Source organism: Doryrhamphus excisus, linkage group LG3, assembly GCF_037039965.1.
Source record: "Doryrhamphus excisus strain RoL-2023G ecotype Guam linkage group LG3, RoL_Dexc_Guam_v1.1, whole genome shotgun sequence".
NCBI classification, from domain to species: domain Eukaryota; kingdom Metazoa; phylum Chordata; class Actinopteri; order Syngnathiformes; family Syngnathidae; genus Doryrhamphus; species Doryrhamphus excisus.
In genome coordinates this window covers 23,486,891-23,514,072 of record NC_136359.1, presented here as the reverse complement: position 1 = coordinate 23,514,072, position 27,182 = coordinate 23,486,891, and the positions used below count along the sequence as shown (strand labels likewise).

The window sequence follows — 27,182 nt, the reverse complement described above, 5'->3', positions numbered from 1 at the left end:
TAATAGTTATTATTATTACGTAATAATACGGCAACATCCAGCGATAAAAATACAGAGACTATTAGTAGTGTGTTTTAAGTAGTTTTAATTTAATCATTTACGTGCGACGTAAACAGAAAAAGGTTTCACTTCAAAGAGCCGGTTCTTATAGGAGGATCGTTCGCAAACGACACATTACTGTAACGTCGCGGTGCTATCTGCTAGTGGGCTAGCTGAACGCCGAGACCCAGTTTCGAATAAACTTGATATTTTTTAAACAGGAACACTACAATGGCCGACGTGGACAAGCTCAATATAGACAGCATTATCCAACGTCTCTTAGAGGGTAAGTCGAATGTTTTCTTTTGGTCAGAATATTAGGCGACTTGTACGGGCGGTGTTAGCTTGCGTTGGCTAGTGTTAGCATATGTTTGTCAACAGTTGAAGGAGCAATAACATCTGGAGGCAACGCTGGTTTGTGTCTTTTATATTGAAAATGTTACATTTTGGGGGTTTTTGGTGGACAAAAAAGCACGTTTATTAACATCGTCGGTGTGTTTGTACGCGCGTGTGCGTGTGTGTGTGTGCGCGCGTGCGTGTGTTGTTCCAGTAAGAGGAGCGAAACCCGGGAAGAATGTTCAGCTGCAAGAGAATGAGATTCGGGGTTTGTGTCTGAAATCCAGAGAGATATTCCTGAGTCAGCCCATTCTTCTGGAGCTCGAAGCCCCTCTCAAGATATGCGGTAAGATTTCCCCCCAAAACAGTGAGCGTAATGTGCTGTAATGTGTTTATTGTCAACTAAAACATGATGATGATAACCCTAAACCCTGTGAAACTGTGAAAAACCTGTGTAAACTTGTGAACTCTGTACCTCAGGGGACATCCATGGGCAATATTACGATCTGCTGAGATTGTTTGAATACGGCGGCTTCCCTCCGGAGAGCAACTACCTGTTTTTGGGCGACTACGTGGACAGGGGGAAGCAGTCTCTGGAAACCATCTGTCTTCTGCTTGCCTACAAAATCAAATACCCAGAGAACTTCTTCCTGTTGAGGGGGAACCACGAGTGCGCTTCCATCAACAGAATATACGGTTTTTATGATGAGTGTAAGTCATCACAATAACATTATGAAACACAATATACACTGCCTTAAATATTATATATATATACCTTAAAAAATAATAATATTTAGGTTTGTTCACTGTGGCTTTTGCAATGTCACATTTATTTCTGTCCAATGTTTTTCACCAAGATTTTTTTTATTGATTTATTGATTCCACCCTCGGGCATCACATGCATGCGTGGATTTCTCCGGGTACTCCGGTTTCCTCCCACATTCCAAAAACATGCTAGGTTAATTAGCGACTCCAAATTGTCCATAGGTATGAACGTGAATGGTTGTTTGTCTATATGTGCCCTGTGATTGGCTGGCCACCAGTCTAGGGTGTACCCCGCCTCTCGCCCGAAGACAGCTGGGATAGGCTCCAGCATACCCCCACAATCCCAACGAGGATAAGTGGTCTAGAAAATGGATGAATGGAGAAAGTGGAGGGGAAGAAGCAACAGAACCAATTGTGTGACAGTAAAACTGTCATTTTAAAAAATGTGAAAAGTGGAAAAAACTGATGTTTCGTGCATGATAGTTATAGTTATTAGAATACATGATATACATGATAGTGAATGACAGTAATACCTCGTTTCCTCCCACCGTCCAAAAACATGCTAGGTTAATTAGCGACTCCAAATTGTCCATAGGTATGAATGTGAGTGTGAATGGTTGTTTGTCTATATGTGCCCTGTGATTGGCTGGGGACAAGTCCAGGGTGTACCCTGCCTCTTGCCCTAAAGACAGCTGGGATAGGCTCCAGCACCGCCGCGACCCTCGTGAGGATAAGCGGTAGAAAATTAATGAATAATGAAATGGAATGAGGCGGCATGGTGGAAGAGTGTTTTTGGGGGTTTTTTTGGCCCAGTGGTTAGCATGTTGGCTACACACTGCCCGGTGATTGACTGGCGACCAGTCCAGGGTGTACCCCGCCACACTCCCAAAGAAAGCTGGGATAGGTTCCAGCCTAGTGAGGGTAACGGGTATAGAAAATGGATGGTTGATTGTTCGCACCTTTACCGCTTTTGCAAAATTAGCTTCCTCGATTTTGTATTTCTTTGCCAAGGATGGAGCTGCATTGTGCACATGTACTTCCTGGTGAGATCGCCACACGTTTGCGACTTTTATACTCTGCTTTGATTTCTTTCCTGAATTCAAAGCTTTGTTTAGACGCGGACAAATGTACAAAACGTGTGCTATGAAAAATAGGATCGTGTACGAAAACTGAGGCAAAAGTTTATTAAAAGTTTATTTAATTTACTGCCAGCTGAAACATAATGTAGTAATTATCCAATTGGAAGCTGTTATTTACTTATAGATATTTTTTTAAGACAAGGCAGTGTGTATTGTATAGTATGCTGAGATGTGATACAGCTTTGAGTTAATGATTAATTTGAATTGCTTCCCTTTTGAAATGTTCCAGGTAAAAGAAGGTACAACATCAAACTCTGGAAGACTTTTACAGACTGTTTTAACTGCCTCCCAATTGCCGCAATCGTGGACGAGAAGATCTTTTGCTGTCACGGGGGTAAGGTTGTTGTCAGAGCTTAAAGTCAATATTTAAAGTACAGACTAGATGAACTCGAACGTTTTGCATATGATGTGGAGTTGTTAAAAAAAAAAAAATACAAAAACATTCATTGGCTCTGTTGGAAGTTGAGTGAAATTTGCAACAAGTAAAAAAAAAAATAAATATATAGCCGAAATGTTGGAACTAATAATAACGCATAGCTTTGGCTGTATATTATTGCAGTCAATCTGTTCCAAACCGGACTCTGTTAGGGAAATTTCCGAATATTTGGAACATTTTTATTTTCATAGTTGCAGCATATAAAGCCTGTTTACAACTTAAATGCAACCTATTATGCCTTTTCCACTTTTCTGACCTATAAATTTAGTTAAAATGTTGTATTCTCGTGTTAGACTCCAAAGATAACGAGGTTTACTCATTTAGAAGTGAGCCCTGAAAGAGATTTGGGATGGCTCAAAACGCTCCGTTTCAAAAGGCGTGGTAAAACTGCCCCTTTTGTGATGTCACAGAGGGGCGGACTTCCTTATATGGTTCCTAGTTAGGTAGCACTTTTTGGTGTGGGACCAATCACAGTGGAGGTGGGCCGCAGGTGGAATAAATTAAAACAGGCCGTTTTGGCAGGAAGCACAAATCAAAGTAAATACAGCTGGAATAGGTGCAGATTCTGGAAAATCTAAAAAAAAATAAAAATTCTGTGCGGGTTATTTTGTGTAGCTGTTTTATAGGAGACCACAGCTCAATAGAAAGGGTCAAAAATTAGCATCATAGGCCCCTTTTTAAATACAGTTTTAAACATTAAAGCCCAATTGACTTGAAATAACATCTCTATTGTCACTTTTGCACCAATATTTGCCAATATAGAAGACATAACAGAAAATTTGACATGTTATTGGGAGAATTGTAGAGTGTAGACTACTACATATTATCACATACTACAATATTAATTGGCCCTGTACCCTGGAAAGCGCCCATGAATGATACGGGAAAAGGCCGAAATGATACTGTGTCAAAGCCCAGGGCAGTGATACTGATAAAATATAGAGTTTAACCATGTCCAGTATTAGCCCCCGTAGCTGTCCACTATCGTATCGTGCCCGTGAAACAACCAATCAGAGAACAGCGCACGAGCGTGAACACACAGTTTACACTGTTTAGATATAATACATGTAATAAACTGAAAAATTTGATTAAATAGTGCGTGATAATAAGCTCATGATTAAATAGTATGTGATAATAAGATCATCACATGGTTTGTCTGGTATCAGGCCCAGTATCATGCCCCCCAAGTGTCAGTATCAGCCCGAGACCAAAGGTCTGATACCAGACAAACCATGTGATAACCTATAATCATCATGTCTTTGAATGCTTATTCTGAATTAAACCCAAGAAACGTTGTGATTAATTCATATAATTTTGGAAAAACCTCAATAGAGCGAAACCGTGAAATTGGAAGCTTGAAGTGCCGAGGGATGACTGTATGTAATATCACAGTTAAGTTGACGATACTGCAATACACATGGTGACACAAACCGACACATTTTTCATAGAAATCAGCCCTTTTGGGTCTCAAATTTTATATAGACAGAAGCTGACACTTTTCAGTAATAATAAGAACATGGCGGGTCAGGATTTGTTGAGCTGGTTGACAATAGACGGGAGCCAAGGGAGGTTCCACAGCTAACTGTTATCATGTGGTGGAAATAATGCAAATTTAATGTTGTTGTTGCGTTGCTTTAAAACGTTGATGTTCCTTGTAAGACGCTAACGTGTCATGTTTTTTTTGTTTTTCTTGGGTTGCGTAAAGATAGCGACAATTTTTTTTTTTTTTACAAACCAAATGTTCACAATCGTCCCTTTGACGTCAACCACTTGTTGCTTGACCCTGAGCAATGTCTATGAAGTGACGCCAGCGTCAACCAAATGTGCCAGCCATCAACGGCAATACCCCAGTGTTTATTTGTACTCTTTTTTTTTTTTTTTTTTTTTTGGTGCCCAGGACTTTCACCCGACCTTCAGTCCATGGAGCAGATCAGACGCATCATGCGCCCCACCGACGTCCCCGACCAGGGCCTGCTCTGCGATTTGCTCTGGTCTGATCCAGACAAGGATGTTTTGGGCTGGGGGGAGAACGACCGGGGTGTATCGTTTACCTTTGGCTCAGAGGTGGTGGCCAAGTTTCTGCACAAGCATGACCTGGATCTAATCTGTCGTGCGCATCAGGTAATAAAGAGGCTCTTATTTTAGCAAAATACACGAGATTGTGACGGGGGCACTGTGCTGACATTAGCCAAATGCCATCAGTTATCCCTTATTTATTACGGTTAATTAGTTTAGGTGAATTTCCTCAAAGTAGGATTCAATATTAATAAATGTAATATTTTTGTAGTTGGAGCATAGAAAACCTGTTGATGGCCTTTTTAAAAGGTTGCCTTTATATACGCATTACGTAATATAGTAGTCATAAGAGGCAATAATAACTCACCATTAGCATTGGCATCTTGAATGTAATGTGGGTTGATCGCATGGCTTTTTAAAAAAAAAATAATAATCCACCCTCATTATGACATTTGTCACTTGATTGATATACAGGACAGCCTGTCTAACATTAATCTGCCATACATAGATGTTCACACAACAAAGCTGCTAGCTTTGTTTAACGCAAGACGGCCACTGCTTAAACAACGTAGATCTACTTGGTCTCAAATTAGTTTTTTCTAAACTTAAAAATAGGTTTGAAACTGAGCGAAGGATGAAGTAAGAAGCCAAAAATGTACCACTGCCACACTGAATGGGAGGATAACTATTTTTACTATGTCATGTTGGACTTAATGCAGGTAGTGTTTGCTCAATGTAACATTACTGATGCCTAGTAGTGACCGGAGTACTACATATAACTTGTCTTCCAATAGTTTGACTAATAGTAGGTCATAGTCAAGCACAAGAGTGAGCATTCATTCATTCATCAATTTTTGACTGTATATGTATTTAAAGATTGCATCTATAATGTATAGATCTTTATGTTTTTGTTTTTTTTCATACAGGTTGTTGAGGACGGCTATGAGTTTTTTGCAAAAAGGCAGCTTGTGACTCTGTTCTCTGCGCCTAATTACTGTGGGGAGTTTGATAATGCTGGCGCAATGATGAGTGTGGATGAGACCCTCATGTGCTCTTTTCAGGTGAGCTGGTTTTCGCTACCTTAAATGGCCCGTCTTTTTATTTTTGATCATTTATGGATTCAGTTACAACAGGAGCGGTGTGGAGAGACTTGTGCCGTGTCTCCGTTCTCGCACTTTCATACTTAAGTGCGTTCACATGGTTGTTTTCTAATTGTACTAGTAATTATTGACCAATATTTGATCATTTTTACATTTTTTTAAAGGAAAAAAAACTTATTATCATTCAAAGATGTCATATTTGAGCCACTAGATGAGGCATATACCATATTAGACACAAATCTCACCACGTCACACACAATTCCTACTCTTGGTGTGAAAAGAACTACACACACAGCAACACAATGGGCGGATAAATAACATATAATGCAGAATATTAAACTACTACGTGAGCGCTAACCATGTGATTTCTAGCTTTTTTTTTTTACTAAAACTGTACAGCAAAGCACTTTAGGAAACAGGAAGTACTTCCACCGACGCTACACTTCAATAAAACCTACACACACAGTTATGTAGTGTATTATTGAGTTTTATTATTGAGGCTTGAGTTTAGATGGCAGCCATCCTTTTTACGTCACGGCTTGCATGAATACAACGCTGCGCACCACCGCTTTTTGCACAGGACACTGCGAACGCGCACCAGTTTGCAGCGTTTCGTTTAATATTTACTATGCACAGGTAAACAAAGACCAGGTAAACAAAAAGTAGCCACTTAATTGCGAGCAAGGAACACTTAAAGTATGGATGTGCATGAATCGAGACACAGACCAAGCTCTCCACTTACTGCTACTATTGTGTACCCACAACATAGGAACATAGTCTTTTGCACGCTAGAAATTATTTTTTTTATGTAAAAAATTTTTACTAATATATAACTCTGAATATTTTTAACCTGTAGATTTTGAAACCAGCTGAGAAGAAGAAGCCCAATGGCAGCCGTCCGGTCACTCCCCCTCGCAATATGGTTACCAAGCAAGCAAAGAAATAAAGGATTGGGTGGGGCGGGGTCTCTTATTCTTCTGTTGTCCTCTGTGTTTGAGGGATTGGTTAACCTTCTTGTTGCCAGTACTGAAAAGATTTCCACTCTGTTGTTTTGTCCACAGGGGTGAATATACGTCACCATAAAAAAAACCTCAGGTGTTTTGCACTCCATTTTGCAGCTAGTCTTTGCCACAGATGACTGTTGAATCAGAATCAATGTAACAATAATGCTACTTATGCACAGGAATGCCTTGTTTAATGCCGTGCACAATTGAAGCAGTTTGGTTTTTTTTTCGTGTTATGTTTATTTTGTCATTGTTTTAATTCCTCACTGTTAGTAATGGCTATTAACAGCCATAAACAATGGAGGCCGTCACAACACCAGTTTTACTGTCAAAACTATTTCAAGTGTAGTACAGACTCATTCACTTCTTCACATTTTTAAAAACAAGTCTTGTGCTAAATTATATGAATAAAGGCGCACTCTTGTAATGTTTAAATCTTTCTAATAAACTTTGGGTGTATTAGGTTTAACTGAATATTCTTGTTTTGTTTTTTTGTTTTTTTAGCATTGCTACTTCTTGAAAGTAGACATGAACACTTAATGTTTTGTTAGACCATATTTCTAATTTGGCAATCAGTGTCCAAACATTTTCCACCAATGGCCCCATACAGAAAAATGGAAGTATGCTGAGGGTCACTTTGATATATTTGCACATCTAATATAGGTCAATGTATGCCAAGCTATCTGAACAAAACATCCATGTTAGTTGTTTTGTTATATATCCAATTAAGGATTTTATTTTTTACAGTATACCGATGGTCAATTAAAGTGTATATGGCCCACGTACCGCATTTTGGACACCATTACCTTATATAGAATGGAAGGTTGCGTAAGGCTGAATGACGTCAAAGAAGTCACAAGACCGCGCTTGCTGATCTGTGCGCGAGAGCAGCTGTGTACACTGTACGTCTCAAAGGCACAGCTAGCATGGCTGCGGGCACCAAGTGCCAGCACTTTAGAGCCTTTTGGAGTAGACGGAACAACATTTTCTTCTGATTTTACTTATTCGAGCAAAGCTCAACAAGACTTTTTTTTTAAATTACTATCGGCATAAGACATCTATAGCAAGTAAACATAGCGAAGCTAAACGTCGAAGCTAAGCTAGCACGGCGGCTGCTAGCTTGGTCGCCTTCCGAGGAGGGAGCTTCTTTGTAGGGGATGTTGTCCGTGCTGTCTTACGGTAGACTCGTTGCCAGAGCTGTCATCGGCGGACTCTCTCAGACGGATAGCCGCGACTACAGCCTGGTGACGGCAAGCTGTGGCTTCGGGAAGGATTTCCGTAAAGGCATCCTGAAGAAAGGAATGTGTTATGGGGACGACGCATGCTTCATTGCCAGGCACAAATCTGCCGATGTTTTAGGTAAGTGTTTGAAACGTGACTCGATTGTTTGCATTTTTGGTCATTTAACAAAAACAGCAGTCTCTCAATTATATATCACGGACCAACTCCAAGGCTTACGTGTTCCCTGTTAACAGATTTACGGCTCTAACAGAAGTAGTGCATATCCGAGTATTAGTTGTCTTTGCCCATTTGTTGCCACCCTTACTATAATTGAGGGGCGGGGGGGGGGAGGGGGTGGTGTCCAAAGGGCTAATAATTTAGAAATCAAATATGACAAAAAACTATAAAAACAAACTGTCAATAGGTGTTCAAATGACCGACTTTAATGTCCTAACCAAAACAAAACACTACAAACCCCAATGCAACAGGAATCCATATTGTTTTAAAATCGTCTTTTCACTTCTGAGATCATGTGTAGCAATACATGCTACATGTTATTTAATGCCTGCGTGCAACTTGTCCTCTTAAAAACAAACTTATTTTCATAAGGACATTTTTCACCAATTCATGTTATTTTTGGAGGCTTGACTTGTTGTAAAGCAGGAAGCAAGTTCCTGGCAAATACATTAGAAGACCATATATGGTCATAGCACAAGACTGTCTTTACTACTACTACTACTACTACATCACCCATTTCTGGGAATGTCCTTAACAAGTACAGTGCAATTACTTTAAAATTAATTAAATGCAGGTTGACATGTGTCACCATTCTAAAACAGCATGCTGGCATTCACATTTAGTAGCCAAAAGAGATTATTATTGCATCATTGCATTGCAACATGGTAGGACCCCCCCCCCCCATGTTCCATATATCCATTTTTCAAACAATGTTTCGTTAAGGTCGGGGGTTACTGCAACAGACCGTTGCTAGACCCTTCTAAGGGGCCATCCATAATTTTCAACATTTTCACGAGCGTACAAACCGTACTAGGGTGGGGAGGGGTTAAGACATCAACGTACGCTTTTTTGAAAACCAGAAAATGTCGATGCCTGTATGTTCGAACCGCGGGACGCAGTCAAATTTTAGCGCGAATAGACTGGTCCCCTGTCGTCGTATGCTAGCGCGAGAGCGTACCAGTCCACGCGATACTCCACGTAGCTCTGCGTGCGTCGCATTCCAACACAACAATCAGACAATGGCCGACCCCGGTGATTTCGATTACCTATTTTCGTTCATCAAAAAGAGAATTACTGCCATTCATCGCTCACCGAGCAATGCATACGAACAATACATAAATGTTTACTGCTTTGTGCGTTCGGAAAGAAAGCGGAAGGATGCTGTCGCGGCTGGCCAGGCGGCTTGGAAAGGTTCCAAATCGAAGGAATCGAGCAGGGCGCATTTGTTCCGAAGTGCCGTTGCGAAAATGGAGACGATCAAAACTAAACCGACCATCCTGAATCTATTGGCCAGCTCTGTGTTTATTTTCTATATTTGGGTATGGACCTGGCTGTGGTGGTGAATTTGACTTTGTGGACAGTGCAGTAACAATCAATGTGATTTTCACTTCCTGTGATACACCGACTAGACTATAGGTGTGATTCAAAACAGTTGTGGCATCTTTATTGCATACTTCGCATAGAGTTGAGTTCAAGGGTTGTGTCCATCATTTCAAAGAAGACTTTATCTCCTCAGGCTTTTGGAAACCAGGGGCAACTCTTCTGCTCCTTGAGTAATCATGTGTGTATACAAGAAGTATTCCCTTGATTAAAAAATCCTGTGGAAAACAGTTGTTGCATCAGGACTTTTCTACATGTATCATTTGATAGAAAGAACAATACAAAAAGACCAAATTTGTAATACATTTATATTTTCTTGAAAGAAAAATACAGTAAACCTCGGATATATCGGATTCAATTGTTCCCACTGGTTTTGTCCGATATAAGCGATATCCGTTATATGCGTATACCGGAAAATGTCCGCCACATTCATTACACGGACGCGCAATGCCATGGGGGAACTTTCTTTGATCCATGTTCACAGCCAAAGCTGAAGATTATAACATCTTTGTATGAATTACAGACATGTACATGAGCATGTACAAGGAAATAAAAACAAAAAATCTCAAATCTGTAGAAATGCCTTCTTGTTGCTATTAGGGCGGTTTAGAAACCAAACATAAACGCAAACGATAATGACGTCACAGGCTAGTTCCCATACATTTCGATAGCATGTGACGTCATTATCGTTTGCACTTACGTTTATCGTTTGGTTTCTCAACCTCAGTAATAGCAACAAGAAGGCATTTCTACAGATTTGAGAATTTTATTTTGTTGTACATGCTCATGTACATGTCTGTAATTCATACAAAGATGTTATCTTCAGCTTTGGCTGTGAACATGGATCAAAGATGGAGCAAAGGCCACGATGCGGCCATCCGATATATGCGAGGGAAATTGGAACGGGACTGGAGATTTTGTCCGAAATAGGCGAAATCCGTTATAAAAAATCTGATATATGCAATTAATTTTTATTGGAAATGCATTACAGAAAAATTGGTTCTTTTTTATCTGTCCGTTGTGAGCGAATTTCTGATATATCAGAGTCCGATATATCTGAGGTTTACTGTACAAAAAAGAGGCATTTGATATAATTTTTTATCTTGTTCGTGTTCAATACAATGTTGATGGGCAGTGACTGATTGACCAGAGTCCCAAAATACAGCCAGAGAACACTATTGGATTGGATATGTTCGAATTCCCTGGCTGTATTGGGTCAGTTGGTCATGGACCTATCAACATTTTTCATTTGGGATTGTACTCTTTTTAGGGGGGGGGGGGGGGGGTGCTCAAAAGAGTACTCTTTGTACTCTTGTGAAACTGTTGAAAATTATGGATGGCCCCTAAGAAATGTTGGGTTCTGTTTAATGTTGTTATGTGTCTGATTGTAGGCGTGGCAGACGGAGTAGGAGGTTGGCGAGACTATGGCGTGGATCCGTCGCAATTTTCGGGGACTCTGATGAAGACGTGCGAGCGCCTGGTGAAGGAGGGACGCTTTGTTCCCAGCAACCCAGTAGGAGTCCTCACAACCAGCTATTACGAGCTGCTGCAGAACAAAGTGCCACTGCTGGGTGAGTGGAGTCATACCAAGTCACTTTCTAGGGTCCAGCAAAAATATAAATAAAAAAAGGCTAATAATTTTTCAGAAAGTCACACCCAACATCTGCGATCTTTGCTTAGTTTTTCCCACCAAATGAATTGCAGGTATTGTTGTCTGATGAATCATAGTAAATATTAGCAAAAAAGAATTAGTGCTGAATGGTTAATAGTTGATAAAACATTTTTATGTTTGGTACAGACAATATTTCAGATATTAGACATACAGTTTTACCAGATCAGACAATTTTAATAATTTCATATTTTTGGAATAAATGGTTTGTATGTTCTCTATAAGCAGCATTATGGATTATCCTAACTATCTTAGTTATAGTTATTTCCCCAATATTATCCACACAATAAGTTAGATATGGTAAAACCAGAGAATAGAGTGTATGGAGTGGTTTTTGTTCTTGAGTGAATTTGGCTAGTATTTCTTGCCACAGTAATACATTACTTTTCTACTATTACCAGACAACCCATTGGACAATGAGTGTCCATCAAGACTAGAATAAGTTGCTAGATTTGTTGCTCTGTGCTCTTTTGAAAAAGAGAATCTAGAGGGGTCACTAAGTTGGCGACACTGATCCCACCTGCTACATCTTCTTATTCTCAGGCAGATCACATGTGTTAAGATGCCATCTCCTGTACAGAGTGTAACAACAAGCTACATTCACAGATAGTCGCATTATATTGTGTTTTTTATGAGGAATTGCCAAGCGTACAACAACGTAAATACATTTGGACCGCCATTAATAAATATATTTTTGATCACCAAAGTGTGAACCAACCTGCCGTATCTCACGTCCCTTGTAGTTGATATCCATTGTCACTTTCCATACTGGTTCCTGACACTGATTTGTGCTTCAGCATAGAGTGACCGTGTTGTGGTCTGATATAATTTTGGTTGGATAAAAAAAAAAAAAAAAAAAAAGTGCGTTTTTGAAAACAACATTATATTGGATGAATCACCAGAAGGGTGTGGCTGCGGACTTTTGCCTGCACTGGCAGCTCATGAATCTTAACAGTTCATATATTGTACAGCATCTCATTTTCAGTATCGTTCCATCTTGGACAGATGATGGAGGGGGGGGGGGGTATAGAACAAACCATTGTATGTTTCAGCTCCATTCATCTATATTTATAAACCAGAATTCTTAGCATAATTAGCACGAGGATCCATGTGCTGCCATATCATCTAATCTTATTGTCTCTTTACAACACATACTTTGTAGTCATTCTGTTCAGCTCCAAAGCATAGTTTTAAGTGCATTTTTGCTGATTTGTATGATTAAATGTAGCGCGGGGTTATTTTAGGGCTATCTGACTAAATGCAGACTAGTTCTTAAGAGTCTGAACTGGTGTGAATGAATGTTTTTCAGTGAAATTATATATTGTGAATGGGGGGTAAGGATCACAGCAATCTTTGTCAAGTAGCTGGGTATAAGTCCTCGATCCTTTAGTCCACTATCCAGAGTCAAAAGGAAAGACAGTCCTACCTGTTCACTGCTACTTCTTGGTGTAGATCCAAAGCCGTCTAAAAACCTGGCCAGAAACAGGCATTAACATGTCAGTCAAAATGTACAAAATTTACCAGTAAACATTCCAAAAATTTACATTTCCAATTCAAGATGGCCATAGTCAATTATAATAATATGTGGCATTCATCCCACTTTAGCAATGCGTTTAGCAGTTGAGACATATATAAATACACATGTAGCGGACTCAAACGTGGCCGGTGAAAGGGAAAAGCTTACCGCAAAGTTGTTTTCTTTAGGTTTGATTTAAAAAAAAAAAAAAGTTGTGAGCATGCCGCTTGTTGACCACCCACAGCAGGAGCCGCTGATTGCCTGCACCTGCTGGCCCTTTAGCGCTTCCTTCCAGCACTGACAGCGAATCAGGAGGGGGGCGTCACGTCAGCTGACCAAGTCATATGACTGCTCCTCATTAGGGTCATGGCATGACATGGGTTACAGTAGGAACACACAAACCATTGTGACATGTTAATAGCGGGTCATTAATGTGTAGCTTCACACATGTAGACACTGTAGAAAGTCTGATTAGTTTGTATTGTCCTATATAACTGGCATTCCTACAATGGGATCAAGGACGGCATATAGGTCAGGGGTCTCAAACTCAATTTTCCCTGGGGGGCACTGGAGCTAGGGTCTGGGCAAGGCTGGGCCGCATCAGGTTTTCCAAAAAAAAAAAAAAAAAACGCATTTATTAAAAACAGAAAAATATACACTAACCCGCTTCCCACCACTTGATCAAATGCGGTGCACATCAGATAAATAGTTTGAACCAAATATATCAAGTGTGAACACACCCTGAAAGGGTTTGAGCATGGAGTTTAACACCCCTGGGAATCATACCTTTTATGTCGCATGTGTGTTTTCCAGGCAGCAGCACAGCCTGCATTGTGGTGTTGGACCGCCAGAATCACCAGCTGCATACGGCCAACTTAGGGGACTCTGGTTTCCTTGTGGTTCGTGGGGGGGAAGTGGTTCACCGCTCTGATGAGCAACAGCATTACTTCAACACACCATTCCAACTATCCATCGCTCCTCCTGAGGCTGAGGGGGCCGTCCTCAGCGACAGGTGAGAACCTTGTGCTCAATCCCTTACTGTCTAGAAGCAGATCTGGGGAACATAATGCATTTCACAGTTTTTATGTATGTAGTAGACAGTAAAATAGGTTTGTTCCTTGCACGGTGCAGTTTTTGTCAAAGTCAAACCATATGGGCTAATAACTATAAAAGCAATCTTCACTCACTAAATGTACTGCAAAAAAAGGTCAGTAAGGATAATTCATAATGCCGCCTACAGAGAACATACTAACTCCTTATTTCTAAAATCACAAATACTTCAACTTGCTGATATAGTTCATCTTCAAACAGCTAAAATAATGCATAAGGCTAAAAATAACCAATTAGCTAACAATGTCACCCAATACTTCTCTACAAGAGAGGAGAAATATGATCTCAGGGAAGAAGTACATTTGAAACACTTCTACGCTAGGACTACGTTAAAAAGCCATAGCATTTGAATCCCATGCGCAATAAATACGTGTCATCTAATTCAGGGGTCTCAAACACGCGGCGCGCGGGCCAAATGTGGCCCGCAGGACACTAGTTTGAGGCCCCCGCCTTGATATGAAAGTTTAATATTAGTGCAGCCCGGGCAAGTTTGATATGGATGCTGTATGGTATCATGTACCCAGAAAAAATTATTATGTTTGATTAATGTTCATGTTAAAGGTTAAATAACTGTTAATAGTTATCCTCCCTATCCATGTGGAAGTGGTACATCTTGTATAATGACAATAAAGGCCATTCCATTTCAGTATGTGGAATCAAACTATGGAATGGATTGAGTAAGGAAATCAAACAATGCACAACGATGAGCCAATTCAAGAAACAATACAAGCAGTTGATGTTTGCTAAATACAAGGATGAAGAGTCTTGAACCAGTCATGATGTGCTATATATATCACTATATTGACACTTATTATGGTACCCATTATGGCATTGGATGCTCATATCACCTCCTTACTTCGGTACAAAAATAAAATGTATAAAAAAAAAAACGTAAACTATATTAGGAAAGCAGGACGTGAACAAATGTAACAGTGACTGATTGTAAAAGTACCAGATGGAGGGGTAGGATTTAATAAGCTTTGCTTCTTCCTACTCCTTTTGGACATGTGGAACTGGGAACTGATTATGGGATGCATTCAATTGTAATCTGATGCATGTCCAAATGAAATAAAACCATTACCATTACCAAGTCTGAGTGCACAGGAACAGGCTGCCATGTGTCACATGCATGTGTATTTGATTGGCATAGTGTGTGCCAAAGCAGCAACATTTTATATGCCAGAAGATTGCAAATCAGGCTTTGGGAACTCGCCAAGCTTTCCTCCTTAGGGGGTCAGATTCTGCGTGGGTTGATGGGGCACGTCTAAAACCTAGTTGTGCACCATATTAGGCTGACAAAGTAACAGGAGATGATGGGTTTTTATTTTTTTGCACGTAGCAATTATTTCTTACAATGATTTGCTTTGGTGCATACATATTGTCACCCCATTTTGTATTTTTAGGGTGAGGTTTTACAAAAGTTTTAAACCAGAATGAAATCCTTAACCAGTCCAGTTGCATGCTATTTCTTTCCTGACTTCGCCTTTTGCATGTATGCAGCCCAGACGCCGCGGACAGCTCTTCCTTTGACGTCCAATTGGGTGACATCATCCTTACCGCCACCGATGGTCTGTTTGACAACATGCCGGACTACATGATCCTGCAGGAGCTGAAGAAACTCAAGGTACGCCGCGTGAGTTCACAGTGACGTAATGGTGGGGAGAGAATGTGAGAATGTTTCACCTTTTTTTTCCCCTCCCTAGAACGCAAATTATGAGAGCATCCAGCAAACCGCTCGAAGTATTGCGGAGCAGGCCCACGATCTGGCCTATGACCCCAACTACATGTCACCTTTTGCACAATTTGCCTGTGACAACGGACTGAATGTTCGAGGTGAGTGTCCAAAGCTAAATTTAGAAATAAGGACTCCTTTGGGCGTACTGGTACATTGCCTGTCCCATCACTAGTATTACTGCAGTTCCACTTTATGGGTTACTTCCAATCTTATTTTCAGCAATTCTGATTATTTTGTACAAGATAGCAGCTGTCATTAATTGAGAGAGGACCGTATTAATTAGATCAGGGGTCTCAAACTCAATTTACTTGGGGGCCACTGGAGCTCGGGTCTGGGTGAGACTGGGCCGAATCAGGTTTTCAAAAAAAAAAAAAAAAAAAACGCATTTATTAAAAACAAAAAAAAATTTAAAACGTAGCTTTGGTTCCAATTTTCTACAATAAAAGCTCTGATAAAACATTCAAGTTATTTCCTTTCAACTTAAATAGCCAAAAACTTACCACTTCCACACGGATAGGGAGGATAACTATTAACAGTTTTAACCTTAATTTAACCTTTAACATGAACATTAATCAAACGTAATAATTTTTTCTAGGTACATGATACCATACAGCATCCATATCAAACTTGCGCGGGCCGCACTAACATTAAACTTTCATATCAAGGCGTGGGCCTCAAACTAGTGTCCGCGTGTTTGAGACCCCTGAATTAGATGACACGTATTTATTGCGCATGGGATTCAAAGGCGTTCAAAGTAAAAGTACTGGGATAAAATAACAAAGATGCGCCACAGTAGGCAGACTGGGTGCTGGGGGAAATTGTTAGGGACAATCAGAATTTCCCTTATTTTTCCAGAAATGTTCTCTTATTGCAGAATGCAAATGTAATTTTGATAAATTTTGATATATGAGACCTAAAGGGGTCGGTTTATGTCAATGTGTTTTGTAGCATTGTTAACTTGATCATCAACTACTGTGCAAGATGGCTATTTTTAGCTTTGATTGTCGTGTTGCCAGTTCGAGGAACGTTGACATAAACGGGTTCTGCTGTGCCATTGCCTTGATGTGATATTGTACTATTGTGTATCCAGGAGGGAAGCCAGATGACATCACAGTGCTGCTCTCCATAGTAGCAGAATACACCGACTGAGGGCCGCATGGAGCTGTGACCTGTCTCTGCAGGGGATCGACTGATTGGAGCCCTGATTAATTGGATGAAGGACTGAAGATCTCAGATGTTTTTTTCCTCCCCCCCAGCATGCCGCAGCTCTACTCTGCCCCTAACCCTGCGCTGACCATCACTAGCCTCTCCACAAAAAAGAAAAACATCAAGGAAAGGAGAGAGGTGGAATTATAACAGGGGGCCCTAAAAACTTCCTCCGGGGGAAAGCAGCATTGTTAGCGTCTGTGCAACATGCTGGGGCCATGATGAATCATCTTGGGAGTGGTTGGGTAGACTCTGAGGATGTTTACCCTCAGACGGCAAACACAAGTTGTTTGACTTTTTCGAGGTCAAATAAGCCTGATGCTGGGCTGCCAGAAGGGAATGATGCACTTCAGTCATGTTGAGAAGGGAGGTTGCGTAGGAAGTGGCGCCTTTCGCGGTGCATAAATGTGGTTCCTTTTTTTTTTTTTTTTTTACAGTGGTTATTGGCAACCTTTGTATGCGGGTGCAGGGAGCAGATGTTTTATCGGTGGATGTGACTGCCGTTCTGGGATGTTCTGTTTCCTCACTGACGTTAAAACGATAAGGTTACATGAAGAAGCAGCTGCCTTTTCCATACATGTTCCATTCAAATATTGCACACTGAGGCTGCGACAAGATATTACACACCCCTTTAATCTCACTGCTGCTGCTGCTGCTCCAGTCTTTGATTGTGTGTATGCTGTATGGGGAGACTGTGCAATAGTGTACAGTACAGTAGGTCCCCATTTTTTGCGCGGGTTATGCTCCAGTATCTGTGTATGGCAAAAAAAAAAACTAATTAGTAATTGGGCCACCCATAAAAAGTATTATCTATCCATCCATGTTCTATACAGCTTGTGCCCACAAGGGTCACAAGTAAGCTGGATCTTATTCCAGCTGACTAGCTGTAGCATATGAATCACAATGTGACGTAGTAAATGTGGGATGCCCACATGCACACTTCCAATCTGACGTTACCCAGCATACCTTGCGGGTTATAAATTGGCATAGCCTGTGTGGTACATCTACATTGTGTGTTCCACATGTTATTTTTGGTTGCACAAAGAGTGAAGAGCTTTCTGTGCAACTGAAGCTTTACCAATGTGGTTTTTAACCAATAAACAACCTAATAATGGAGATTATAACCACAAAATGGCGGGGTTTTGAATAGTAAATATGTGGGGATCCACTGTACTAGTGCTTGTCCATGCTTTGCATTGTCCATAATGTGTATTGTTTTAGATGAGAAGGCTGTGACGGCAAAAGGCTCATCCACATGAGCTTCTAATGGTCTTAACAGCCTGAAACGCACAATTGTTGAATGAAGTCAACACAGTGGGAGTTGGTCATGTGATTGAGTGGATTTCTGTACCGAGGGACACCTTGAGAAACATGTTAACAATCAGCATTTCCTTTTTTGATCCTTTCTATGTTACATATTTGCATACATAGTCAGCAGTTAGAGATATGTCTTAGTAAATTATTTTTTGTGTAATGTGGTTATGATGTGCCTTGTATCATGTGTGTTGATACTGGCGAAAAGAATTCCTTAAAACCCACACTGTGTGCCAGGTACTGAGCACAAAGGAGTCGTGAGTTTAAAAAGCCCCACTGTCTTAAGTCACTTTTTACCTATAAGTATGTATTTTCTCCTGAAATGATCTTTTGTCAAGTCAGACAGAAGCTGAGGAATAGTAAATAATAAAGCCATCCCAGACGTAAAAAAAAATGTTGCTGTTTACAAAATTGCACTAAAGGACTGTTTTTTTTTTTTTTCAATGTCAGAAAAAAATAGGGAGACAAACCTTTGGGGAAACGATGAATTCAAGCACTGAGGGCAGTGTGGAGTAGCCTTAATAATACAAAGCAATGTAGTCACTTAAGTGGTAATGGCTACTGTGGGCTTGCAGCTTCCTGACACACCTGATGATGCCCAGAAGACACTTCATCTTACTCCTTCAGACAAAGCAGAGTATGTCTGTATATTTTAGGGTGTACGGGTCAATGCAGATCTGCTGTATAATATTTAAATAAAGATGATAGTATTTATTATTCTCTTGTAATGTGTGGCGTGATTCAAGTGCATGCTCGATGCTGTGTTTCTGCCAATACATTTCCCTTGATCTACTGTATGCTGTACATTTTACCTGCATTATTACATTATCAAAATTATTGCCGACATATGTTAAGTGAGATATGTGTTCTGTGGTAAAAGCCATCTGTGTTCAGCGAAAAAAAAAAAGAATACTGTATTTACTTTTGGTATTTAGTATTACTCAATGCTTGCATGCTGACTACTTTTCCATAACCATAATTCCCAGTTGTTCAATACATGTCTAGAGTATCCCAGCATCAGCATAGAAATTGCATCTGAAGTTCTGTAATGGCCTCCATACATCCATTTTCTACACCGCTTATCACACACTAGGATCTGGTATGCTGGAGCCTATCCCAGGTACACTCTGGACTGGTGTCCAGCCAATCACAGGGCACATATAGACAAACAACCATTCATACTCACATTAATACCTATGGACAATTTGGAGTCGCCAATTAACCTAGCATGTTTTTGGAATGTGGGAGGAAACCGGAGTACCCGGAGAAAACCCACGCATGCACGGGGAGAACACGTAACCTCCACACAGAGATGCCTGAGCGGGGAATTGAACCCGGGTCTCCTAGCTGTGAGACCTGGCAAAACGGCAACAGCAACAGAGTCAACTATAATGGGTAATATGAATGGAAAGATGACTGTAGGGGTGTTATTTCATGTTTAGAAGGCTCTATAAATATTAATTAATTCATTCATTCATTTTCTACCGCTTATCCTCATGAGGGTCGCGGGGGTGCTGGAGCCTATCCCAGCTGCCATTGGGCAAGAGGCGGGGTACACCCTGGACTGGTGGCCAGCCAATCACGGGGCACATATAGACAAACAACCATTCACACTCACATTCATACCTATGGACAATTTGGAGTGGCTAATTAACCTAGCATGTTTTTGGAATGTGGGAGGAAACCGGAGTACCCGGAGAAAACCCACACATGCACGTGGAGAACATGCAAACTCCACACAGATATGGCCGAGGGTGGAATCGACCCAGATCTCCTAGCCTGCGCGCTAACCACTAATGACCTATGCAAAGTTAATTTCAATTTGCAAGTGAACACAAACCATTTAATATTAAGAGCTTGAAATTGGAATTAAATATAAATAAATATAAATAAATTTAAATAGTTTAACGTGGAGCTTTCAGTGCTGTGGAATTGTGTCAGAGTTTTGACCTTAGACAGAAGCTTCTCTTGCAGAGTCTTCATCCTCCTCCATGTCGCTGTGGTGAGCCAGAACACAAAGTGTGGCAGCAGGACTCTCACCTTGCTCTGCAGACAAAGCCCGGAACAGCAGGGAGCAGATCTATAATATGAAAGTGTGATACAATAAGACAATATTACTGTAGTAGTGGATGATGCGCACAACAAAAGTGTTTTCCTTATTTGCTTGCTGGCAGAAATGGTTGACTACCATGGAGGAAGCTGGGCTGGTCGTGGCCCAGGTCTCATCGCGTGCATGGAGTCTAAGGAGGCTGTGATGGTGTGTGGCCGACAGGTCGAAGGGGCTGCCCTGGCTGGATGCCACCATCTCCATCCCATCATGATGGATGAGAGGTTGAGGTGTGGCTGCCTCGCATGAGACCACAGCAGCATCTGCACACCTGTCAAGACAAACGCAAACGCCATCACAAAGTACTAGTATGACACTAGTTTGAGGCCCTCGTCTTGATATGAAAGTTTAATATGAAAACTTGATAAGATGAAAGTGCGGCCCGCGCAAGTTTGATATGGATGCTGTATGGTATCATGTACCCAGAAAAAATTATTACGTTTGATTCATGTTCATGTTAAAGGTTAAATAACTGTTAATAGTTATCCTCCCTATCCGTGTGGAAGTGGTAAGTTTTTGGCTTTTTTAAGTTTAAAGGAAATAATTTGGAGGCTACCGTTTAGGTCGCTAGCTCTCTAGTTTGCGAGTTAGCATGTGTCTCAAGACCCTGCAGTTGCGCAATATGTTGTAAATAAAAAGAGTATAAATGTGACTATAGTCGTGTTTTGTCATGTCTACAGGGCTCTAATAATGCTTTGTTCATTTTAATCTGAAAAAAAATAATTTGTCTACCCACCAACTATATGTGGTTTCTTAAGTTTTTATTATTTGCCGTTTTATTATTATTATTATAATATTAATATATATTATATCCAAAATGAAACATCCGTCCTAACTGGAGATGACTTGAGCTCACAGCCAGTCGCATGTACAAAAGCACCACCACTGGTCCACTGAGGTGCCCTACTTATCCCTGTCTCAGACTCAAGGCTGGCTGTAACCCTACACCCACTTAGGAGTCTAAAAAGGGCCAATGAGAGCTATGTGGCATGGCTGTAATCCAGGAGAGAGGCTCAGGTAGATCCCTGTGGGAAGATTCAATTAGAGCAGCTCAATCGCTGCAGTAGAGTGTCATACCTGAGTGAAATTGGGTCTGGGGTATTTATTGGTTGGGACAGGCCTCTGCTGTCAGACTCGATAAGGGTGGCCAACACGACAGTGGCTTCCAGGACCAGGTCCTCCACAGAAAAGCACACGGGCCTGCAAATGAAAGCGGTGACTGTGGGTCCCTTGAGGTCACTGGAACTCGAGGGAGATTGACTCACGTTCCTGCAGCACCGCAGTGGATTGAAACTGGTAAACAATGTAACTCGGCAAAGGACAGCAAACCCTTGAAAAATTACACAACAATACAATTTTTAAATTTTCTAACTAACAAAAAGCAAGGCAAGATGAAACGCAGGCAAGCGGAGTCTGATGAACGAGCACACAGCAGGCCATCGGAGACGTTCCAAGACATTAGGGACAAGAAGTAGTGTGTGTTCAGGTCAAGTCTGGCTAATAAGGCTAACACCGCAACCCTTTATCCAAATTTCCAAGAGGCCAACCAAGTGCTTGTGTGTTTTCAAAGCTGGGTTCAATTGTGCTCATTTTGAATCATTAAACACATTCCTGATGATTTCTGATTCAGAATTTGTGGCTATTTTTCCCCTTTTTGTCCATTCTCACATACTTTCAGCATGTGGGATCAAATATGAGGTGAAAGAAAAAGGGAATAAATACAATATTGTGGTCTAAAAATGACTCACATGAACTTAATACAGACAGTGGAGCACAGTCCAGATTAGAGAAACTGAAATATGAGCTCTAAAGACATTAATGAGCCGGTCACACATAGATTTTCTACATCAGGGGTCTCAAACATGCGGCCCGCAGGCCAAATGTGGCCCGCAGGACACTAGTTTGAGGCCCCCGCCTTGATATGAAAGTTTAATGTTAGTGCGGCCCACGCAAGTTTGATATGGATGCTGTATGGTATCATGTACCCAGAAAAAAATATTACGTTTGATTCATGTTCATGTTAAAGGTTAAATAACTGTTAATAGTTATCCTCCCTATCCGTGTGGAAGTGGTAAGTTTTTGGCTATTTAAGTTTAAAGGAAATAACTTGAAGGCTACCGTTTAGGTTGCTAGCTCTCAAGTTTGCGAGTTAGCATGTGTCTCAAGACCGTGCAGTTGCGCAATATGTTGTAAATAAAAAGAGTATAAATGTGACTATAGTCGTGTTTTGTCATGTCTACAGGGCTCTAATAATGCTTTGTTCATTTTAATCTGAAAAAAATAATTTGTCTACCCACCAACTATATGTGGTTTCTTAAGTTTTTATTGTTTGGCGTTTTATTATTATTATTATATTTATTTATTACTGATTGATTGATTTTCTTTATTCTTGATTTGTTTATTTATTTTTCATCTTATTTTGTGCAGAAAAATAAAAATTACGATATTTGAGAACAGAGCTTTTCTTGTAGAAAATCGGAACCAAAGCACTGAAAAAGTTTGTATATTTTTCAGTTTTTAATAAATGCGTTTTTTTTTTTTTTTTGGAAAACCTGATGCGGCCCAGCCTTGCCCAAACCCTAGCTCCAGTGGCCTCCAGGTAAATTGAGTTTGAGACCCCTGCTCTACATCATCATCATCATCATCATCATCATCATGTGGCGGGTGTAGTGTTACCCTCAGCTCCTTCAGACAAAAGGTTATGGCAGAGTCGCCTGCAGACTGAAAATAGTCAAACTCGTCTGAGTGCAAGGCCATCTCGGTGTGAATCATCTTCATGTGATCTGCGACAGAAGCAGCCAACATTACGACGACTAGTACATGGTTTGTGTAGTCTGATCATTCACATTACATCAGGAAGGCCCCAAGTGTTCTCCAGGGGTCGTTTATAGCTGGCCAGCATATATACATTTACTTAGTTTACCCCCGGTACTGGAGGACTGGCTTTGTGTGATGAACACTATACACTATATACTATTGTATTATACTGCTATTATATAGTAATATACTATATAATATAATATACTATTAACACATAGATTGAAGACTGAAGAAGACATGTGTGGAGAAAAATGGGTGAAATGGACACTGTTCACGGACAAAATCCAAGGAAATTACTCAAATTGCACCATGACAAGGAATGTTCATTCATTCATTTTCTACCGCTTTTTCCTCACAAGGGTCGCGAGGGGTTCTGGAGCCTATCCCAGATGTCTTGGGGCGAGAGGCCAGCCAATCACAGGGCACATATAGACAAACAACCATTCACACTCACATTCATACCTATGGACAATTTGGAGTCGCTAATTAACCTAGCATGTTTTTGCAATGTGGGAGGAAACCGGAGTACCCGGAGAAAATCCACACATGCACGGGGAGAACATGCAAACTCAGAGATGGCCGAGTGTGGAATCGAACCCTGGTCCTCCTAGCTGTGAGGTCTGCGCGCTAACCATTCTACCGCCGCGACAAGGAATGTGTATTGTTTGTATTTTAACCCTTTATAGGGCAAGTAACCATATATGGTAACTTAAAAAACAGGGTTTCCCCATGTCTCAGCAAGGCAACAGAGTCATGTGACTTTCTCATGCCAATCAGCCAAGATCAGACAATGTCACAGGAAGTGACATCATGGGCTGTGATCAATCAGTATATAGCCCCCAATAACACTGAAGGTTTGAATTTTTACATTTCTAAGTATTTCAGTGAGTGCCCTTTAAAGGGTTTAAAAAAAATAAAACAAAATAAATTGTGATGTGTACATTGTGATGGTCCACAATGTAACTTGAGCTCACCATTTGCGTCTTCATGGTAGTTCATCAGACTGACTCGGAAAGGAGCTATGGACAGAGTGACTTCCTCCTGAGATGCTGGGAAATGCATCACCATGTTTGCAAGAAGTCTGCACAGAAGAAGAAAAGAAACGGAGGGAAACATATTCAAGTTAACAAGCTTCAGAGATTTAGTTCAATGCTGCCATCTACTGCTACATGATCATAGGAGTCTGGAATTGAAAAATCCAGTCCAATGTAGTATGGATAAGCATATGTAAACAGTATGTTAATAAGCGTGCTTCGAAAATTTGTGAATATTTATTATACAGTGTAACCTTGGTTAGCGTCATTAAAGCATCCGACTCTAATCAAAGCCTGCTCAGATGAGAGGTGCGATGGATTCAGTGAGAATACAATGACCTGGATGAATGAGGATATTCACAGACACTAATAGTTGCATGGAATATCAACAAGGAATAGGAGAATTGCAACAAAGATGACTTGACACGGAGGTGCTTACCTGGCTGGAGCCTTCATCACATTGGGACAGAGCTGTGACGCAAACACAGCCTGCAGTGCCGCACTCTCCTGGTAACGCAGGTTGTGGGTTTTTGTGATGCCTGGGGAAAACAGAAAGATAGCAACAAGTCAACGAATAATGGTTGTAATTATGCCTTACAATAACTCATCGTTTATTTCCTACCATGCTTGCAAAAAAACTGGATCAGTACTCTGTCACTGGCAGTGTTGACTGATATCTGGCATCGCTCCACGTTACGCTCGATGGAAGTCAAACAACGGAACAGTGGCAGCAAAGACTCCAAAGCAAATTGACGACCCCGGCCCCCCAAAAAAAAGTATTAGTCCTGAAGGATAATTGGAATCCAACAATACAAATGAGTGTATCTGAGATACCTTCATGGACAGTTTGCATTTAATAGGTTCACCGGCCTCCTGTGATGCCAGGCTGTACTTCTGGAAGAACATGGGTGAGAAGAGGAAGCAGGCATATGCAGACTGAGCTGCATTCACCGATCTCAGTGCCAGCTTTAAAATAAAAATACTTTTAATTATGGGTGTGCTAATCGATACCAAGTACTAAGATCAGTATCAATTTGATATGAGCACAAGATCAATATTGTTTTTTCTGGTGTCGTCAGGGAATTTTCTGGTATTCAGGGACTCAAAAGCGAAAGCACGTATTATTCTGCATTTTGTGTTTTCACTGAGAAACGGCGGGTGCTGTTCAGATGTCCGCCCCACCCAAAGGCAGTCACCAGCCGGTGGTGCACAGTCAGCTTTGGAGCCGCAATGCCGAGGGGATGGAGCTTGCACTGTTTTATACAGCAAGATCTGAAACGCAAATGTTTCTTAATCTTCAGTAAACCTGGATGGAAGAAGACGGTGTATTCATATTTCTATGGGATAAAGTGGATTAGTTTAAGGTTACATGTAAAAATGTAAGTAATTGCCAAGTCTACTGTATTGCTGATATCTGTGAAGCTCAGTTGCTATTACATATATTCACCACAAGAGTGTGCTATTCAGGAACATGTTATGTCATGTTACTATGAGTCAAAACATACACACAGCATAATGTGTTCATTTTAAAAGGTTATTTTTATTCTATTATATGCAAATTAGATGGCAATTGGATAATGGCCTAATTTAGCGACCTCGATAACTGCTAATAGCTACCTTTCTTACTGAAAAGTTGGCAACAGTGCACCCGGTTTCTGGTACTCACCCCTCTGACCGTGGGATCGATCCACAACGCATCTCCAATCCGTGAAAGTGCCTGAATGGCCTTTCCAAAAGCTGTAACATACATTAGCAGTCACCACAAGCATGATGAGTATCCTACTGTTATTTCAGTGTGTGTAAAATACTGCTTTGTTCGAAGATTAGCAAATACTCCACTTTAGCAAAAAGGGCCTTGCTTGTATGCTAGCTCTCGTGGAAGAACGTTCAAACTCGAAAAACATTAACACAAAAATAGCAACTTCAACTGAACACCTAGAACTCCTTAAAAAAAACGAGAAAAAATGTTTATACAAGTGTTTAGCTTTTTTTTGTTAGGGCTTTTTTGTTACCTTTTACACTGTTCCCGTCGAACACACAGTTCATGTTTAACGACGAATGACCGCACGAGACACATTAAACAAGGTGCGCGTGCCAGGCATAATTGTACAGTACGTAATAGAAAGTGACTGGTTTGGTACTTTTATTCATTTGAAACGATACTTACACATTTGACAGTGAGCGTGCGCGCACATAAAGGGTATATGTAAGATTAATTTACTTCGATAAGTAAATCATGATTAATATTAATTTACTTATCCGCACCGTCTTCTCCTACATCGCGCGCATGCTCACTGTCAGATTTGTCATTGCGAAAATACGGTTTAGCATTGCTACCACAAGGGGGCGCTGAAACACCGACGTCCTCGTCAATGGGGGTCAATGGGCGATTGTTGACAGGGGAGGATCCATAAAACATCCAACCAACTACAATGAACTTTTTACACGCTTTATTGAGCATCATGTCCAATATACATTGCGTTGACACAAAATGGGAAACAAAACAAGTTATGACATTATAGGGTGAATTACCTGGACACCGTTTTTCAGAGCGTATTGCTTGATGACGTTTCAAAAACGCACACTGAATCTGTGCAAATACAGTGAACACCGGTCAGAGGAGGGAGGTCATGGCAGGTTAGAAAATTGAGACTTAAAAACGTTGACAGCAATGATGGAGTCTACACAAGTCTACTTGAGAGTACAACGGCACATTCACGCAGGATAGACATTAACGGTATAACCTTCACATATTCGAACTCATTCAACGCTGATTGCATGTGCCAGAAGACGGTTCATTATTTGTCAGTGTCAGTCTGCAAGGCTTAATGATGAATAAGCCAATTACTGAGAGGGGGGGGATGGTTAGCATACCACCAAAATACAATCCAATTTCAAATAGTAATTAGCTTCCCAAACAGTTACTTGCATGTGGATGACGGCCCAAATGTTGAACTTAATTGATATATGCTGGCTAAATATGCACCAAAAAGTACTA

General features: G+C 40.8%; 3 protein-coding genes across 6 annotated transcripts; 2 read left to right on the top strand and 1 right to left on the bottom strand.

The window, feature by feature from the left end:
* The first annotated feature begins 147 nt into the window (after nucleotides 1-147).
* Nucleotides 148-7,309, top strand: LOC131128419 (serine/threonine-protein phosphatase PP1-gamma catalytic subunit A). Its single transcript, XM_058071251.2, has 7 exons — nucleotides 148-325; nucleotides 590-721; nucleotides 856-1,086; nucleotides 2,509-2,613; nucleotides 4,613-4,836; nucleotides 5,658-5,792; nucleotides 6,688-7,309. The coding sequence occupies exons 1-7, from the start codon at nucleotides 271-273 to the stop codon at nucleotides 6,775-6,777; spliced, it is 972 nt and encodes a 323-aa protein (XP_057927234.1). The 5' UTR covers nucleotides 148-270; the 3' UTR covers nucleotides 6,778-7,309.
* Nucleotides 7,310-7,706: 397 nt separating this feature from the next.
* Nucleotides 7,707-18,940, top strand: pptc7a (protein phosphatase targeting COQ7 a). Of its 2 annotated transcripts, XM_058071252.2 has the most exons (6): nucleotides 7,709-8,194; nucleotides 11,065-11,244; nucleotides 13,672-13,870; nucleotides 15,469-15,592; nucleotides 15,672-15,801; nucleotides 16,794-18,940. In XM_058071252.2, the coding sequence occupies exons 1-6, from the start codon at nucleotides 7,993-7,995 to the stop codon at nucleotides 16,850-16,852; spliced, it is 894 nt and encodes a 297-aa protein (XP_057927235.1). In that variant the 5' UTR covers nucleotides 7,709-7,992; the 3' UTR covers nucleotides 16,853-18,940. The 2 variants fall into 2 exon arrangements, with proteins under 2 accessions (XP_078645331.1, XP_057927235.1); XM_078789205.1 differs by lacking the exon at nucleotides 16,794-18,940 and having other exon boundaries at nucleotides 7,707-8,194; nucleotides 15,672-16,238.
* A 1,166-nt stretch (nucleotides 18,941-20,106) lies between these two features.
* On the bottom strand, nucleotides 20,107-26,238 carry rad9b (RAD9 checkpoint clamp component B). Of its 3 annotated transcripts, none has more exons than XM_058071249.2 (11): nucleotides 26,197-26,238; nucleotides 25,851-25,921; nucleotides 25,019-25,150; nucleotides 24,807-24,921; nucleotides 24,624-24,723; nucleotides 24,125-24,231; nucleotides 23,007-23,113; nucleotides 21,596-21,660; nucleotides 21,408-21,530; nucleotides 20,412-20,601; nucleotides 20,107-20,303 (listed from the first exon to the last, which is right to left on the bottom strand). In XM_058071249.2, the coding sequence occupies exons 1-11, from the start codon at nucleotides 26,228-26,230 to the stop codon at nucleotides 20,175-20,177; spliced, it is 1,173 nt and encodes a 390-aa protein (XP_057927232.2). In that variant the 5' UTR covers nucleotides 26,231-26,238; the 3' UTR covers nucleotides 20,107-20,174. The 3 variants fall into 3 exon arrangements, with proteins under 3 accessions (XP_057927232.2, XP_078645330.1, XP_078645329.1); XM_078789204.1 differs by having other exon boundaries at nucleotides 25,019-25,078; nucleotides 26,197-26,237; XM_078789203.1 differs by lacking the exon at nucleotides 23,007-23,113 and having other exon boundaries at nucleotides 21,408-21,660.
* Between the last annotated feature and the right edge of the window lie 944 nt (nucleotides 26,239-27,182).

What these genes read in the sequence shown, in the direction of transcription:
- pptc7a (XM_078789205.1), top strand. Translation starts at nt 7,993, where the DNA reads ATGTTGTCCGTGCTGTCTTACGGTAGACTCGTTGCCAGAGCTGTCATC. An exon ending in CAAATCTGCCGATGTTTTAG is followed by an intron (nt 8,195 to 11,064) that starts GTAAGTGTTTGA and finishes GTCTGATTGTAG; the next exon opens with GCGTGGCAGACGGAGTAGGA. An exon ending in GAACAAAGTGCCACTGCTGG is followed by an intron (nt 11,245 to 13,671) that starts GTGAGTGGAGTC and finishes TGTGTTTTCCAG; the next exon opens with GCAGCAGCACAGCCTGCATT.
- LOC131128419 (XM_058071251.2), top strand. Translation starts at nt 271, where the DNA reads ATGGCCGACGTGGACAAGCTCAATATAGACAGCATTATCCAACGTCTC. An exon ending in GATCTTTTGCTGTCACGGGG is followed by an intron (nt 2,614 to 4,612) that starts GTAAGGTTGTTG and finishes TTTGGTGCCCAG; the next exon opens with GACTTTCACCCGACCTTCAG. An exon ending in TAATCTGTCGTGCGCATCAG is followed by an intron (nt 4,837 to 5,657) that starts GTAATAAAGAGG and finishes TTTTTCATACAG; the next exon opens with GTTGTTGAGGACGGCTATGA.
- rad9b (XM_058071249.2), bottom strand. Translation starts at nt 26,230, where the DNA reads ATGAACTGTGTGTTCGACGGGAACAGTGTAAAAG. An exon ending in CACTGCGGTGCTGCAGGAAC is followed by an intron (nt 21,531 to 21,595) that starts GTGAGTCAATCT and finishes TTTCATTTGCAG; the next exon opens with GCCCGTGTGCTTTTCTGTGG. An exon ending in CCAGACCCAATTTCACTCAG is followed by an intron (nt 20,602 to 21,407) that starts GTATGACACTCT and finishes TTGTCTTGACAG; the next exon opens with GTGTGCAGATGCTGCTGTGG.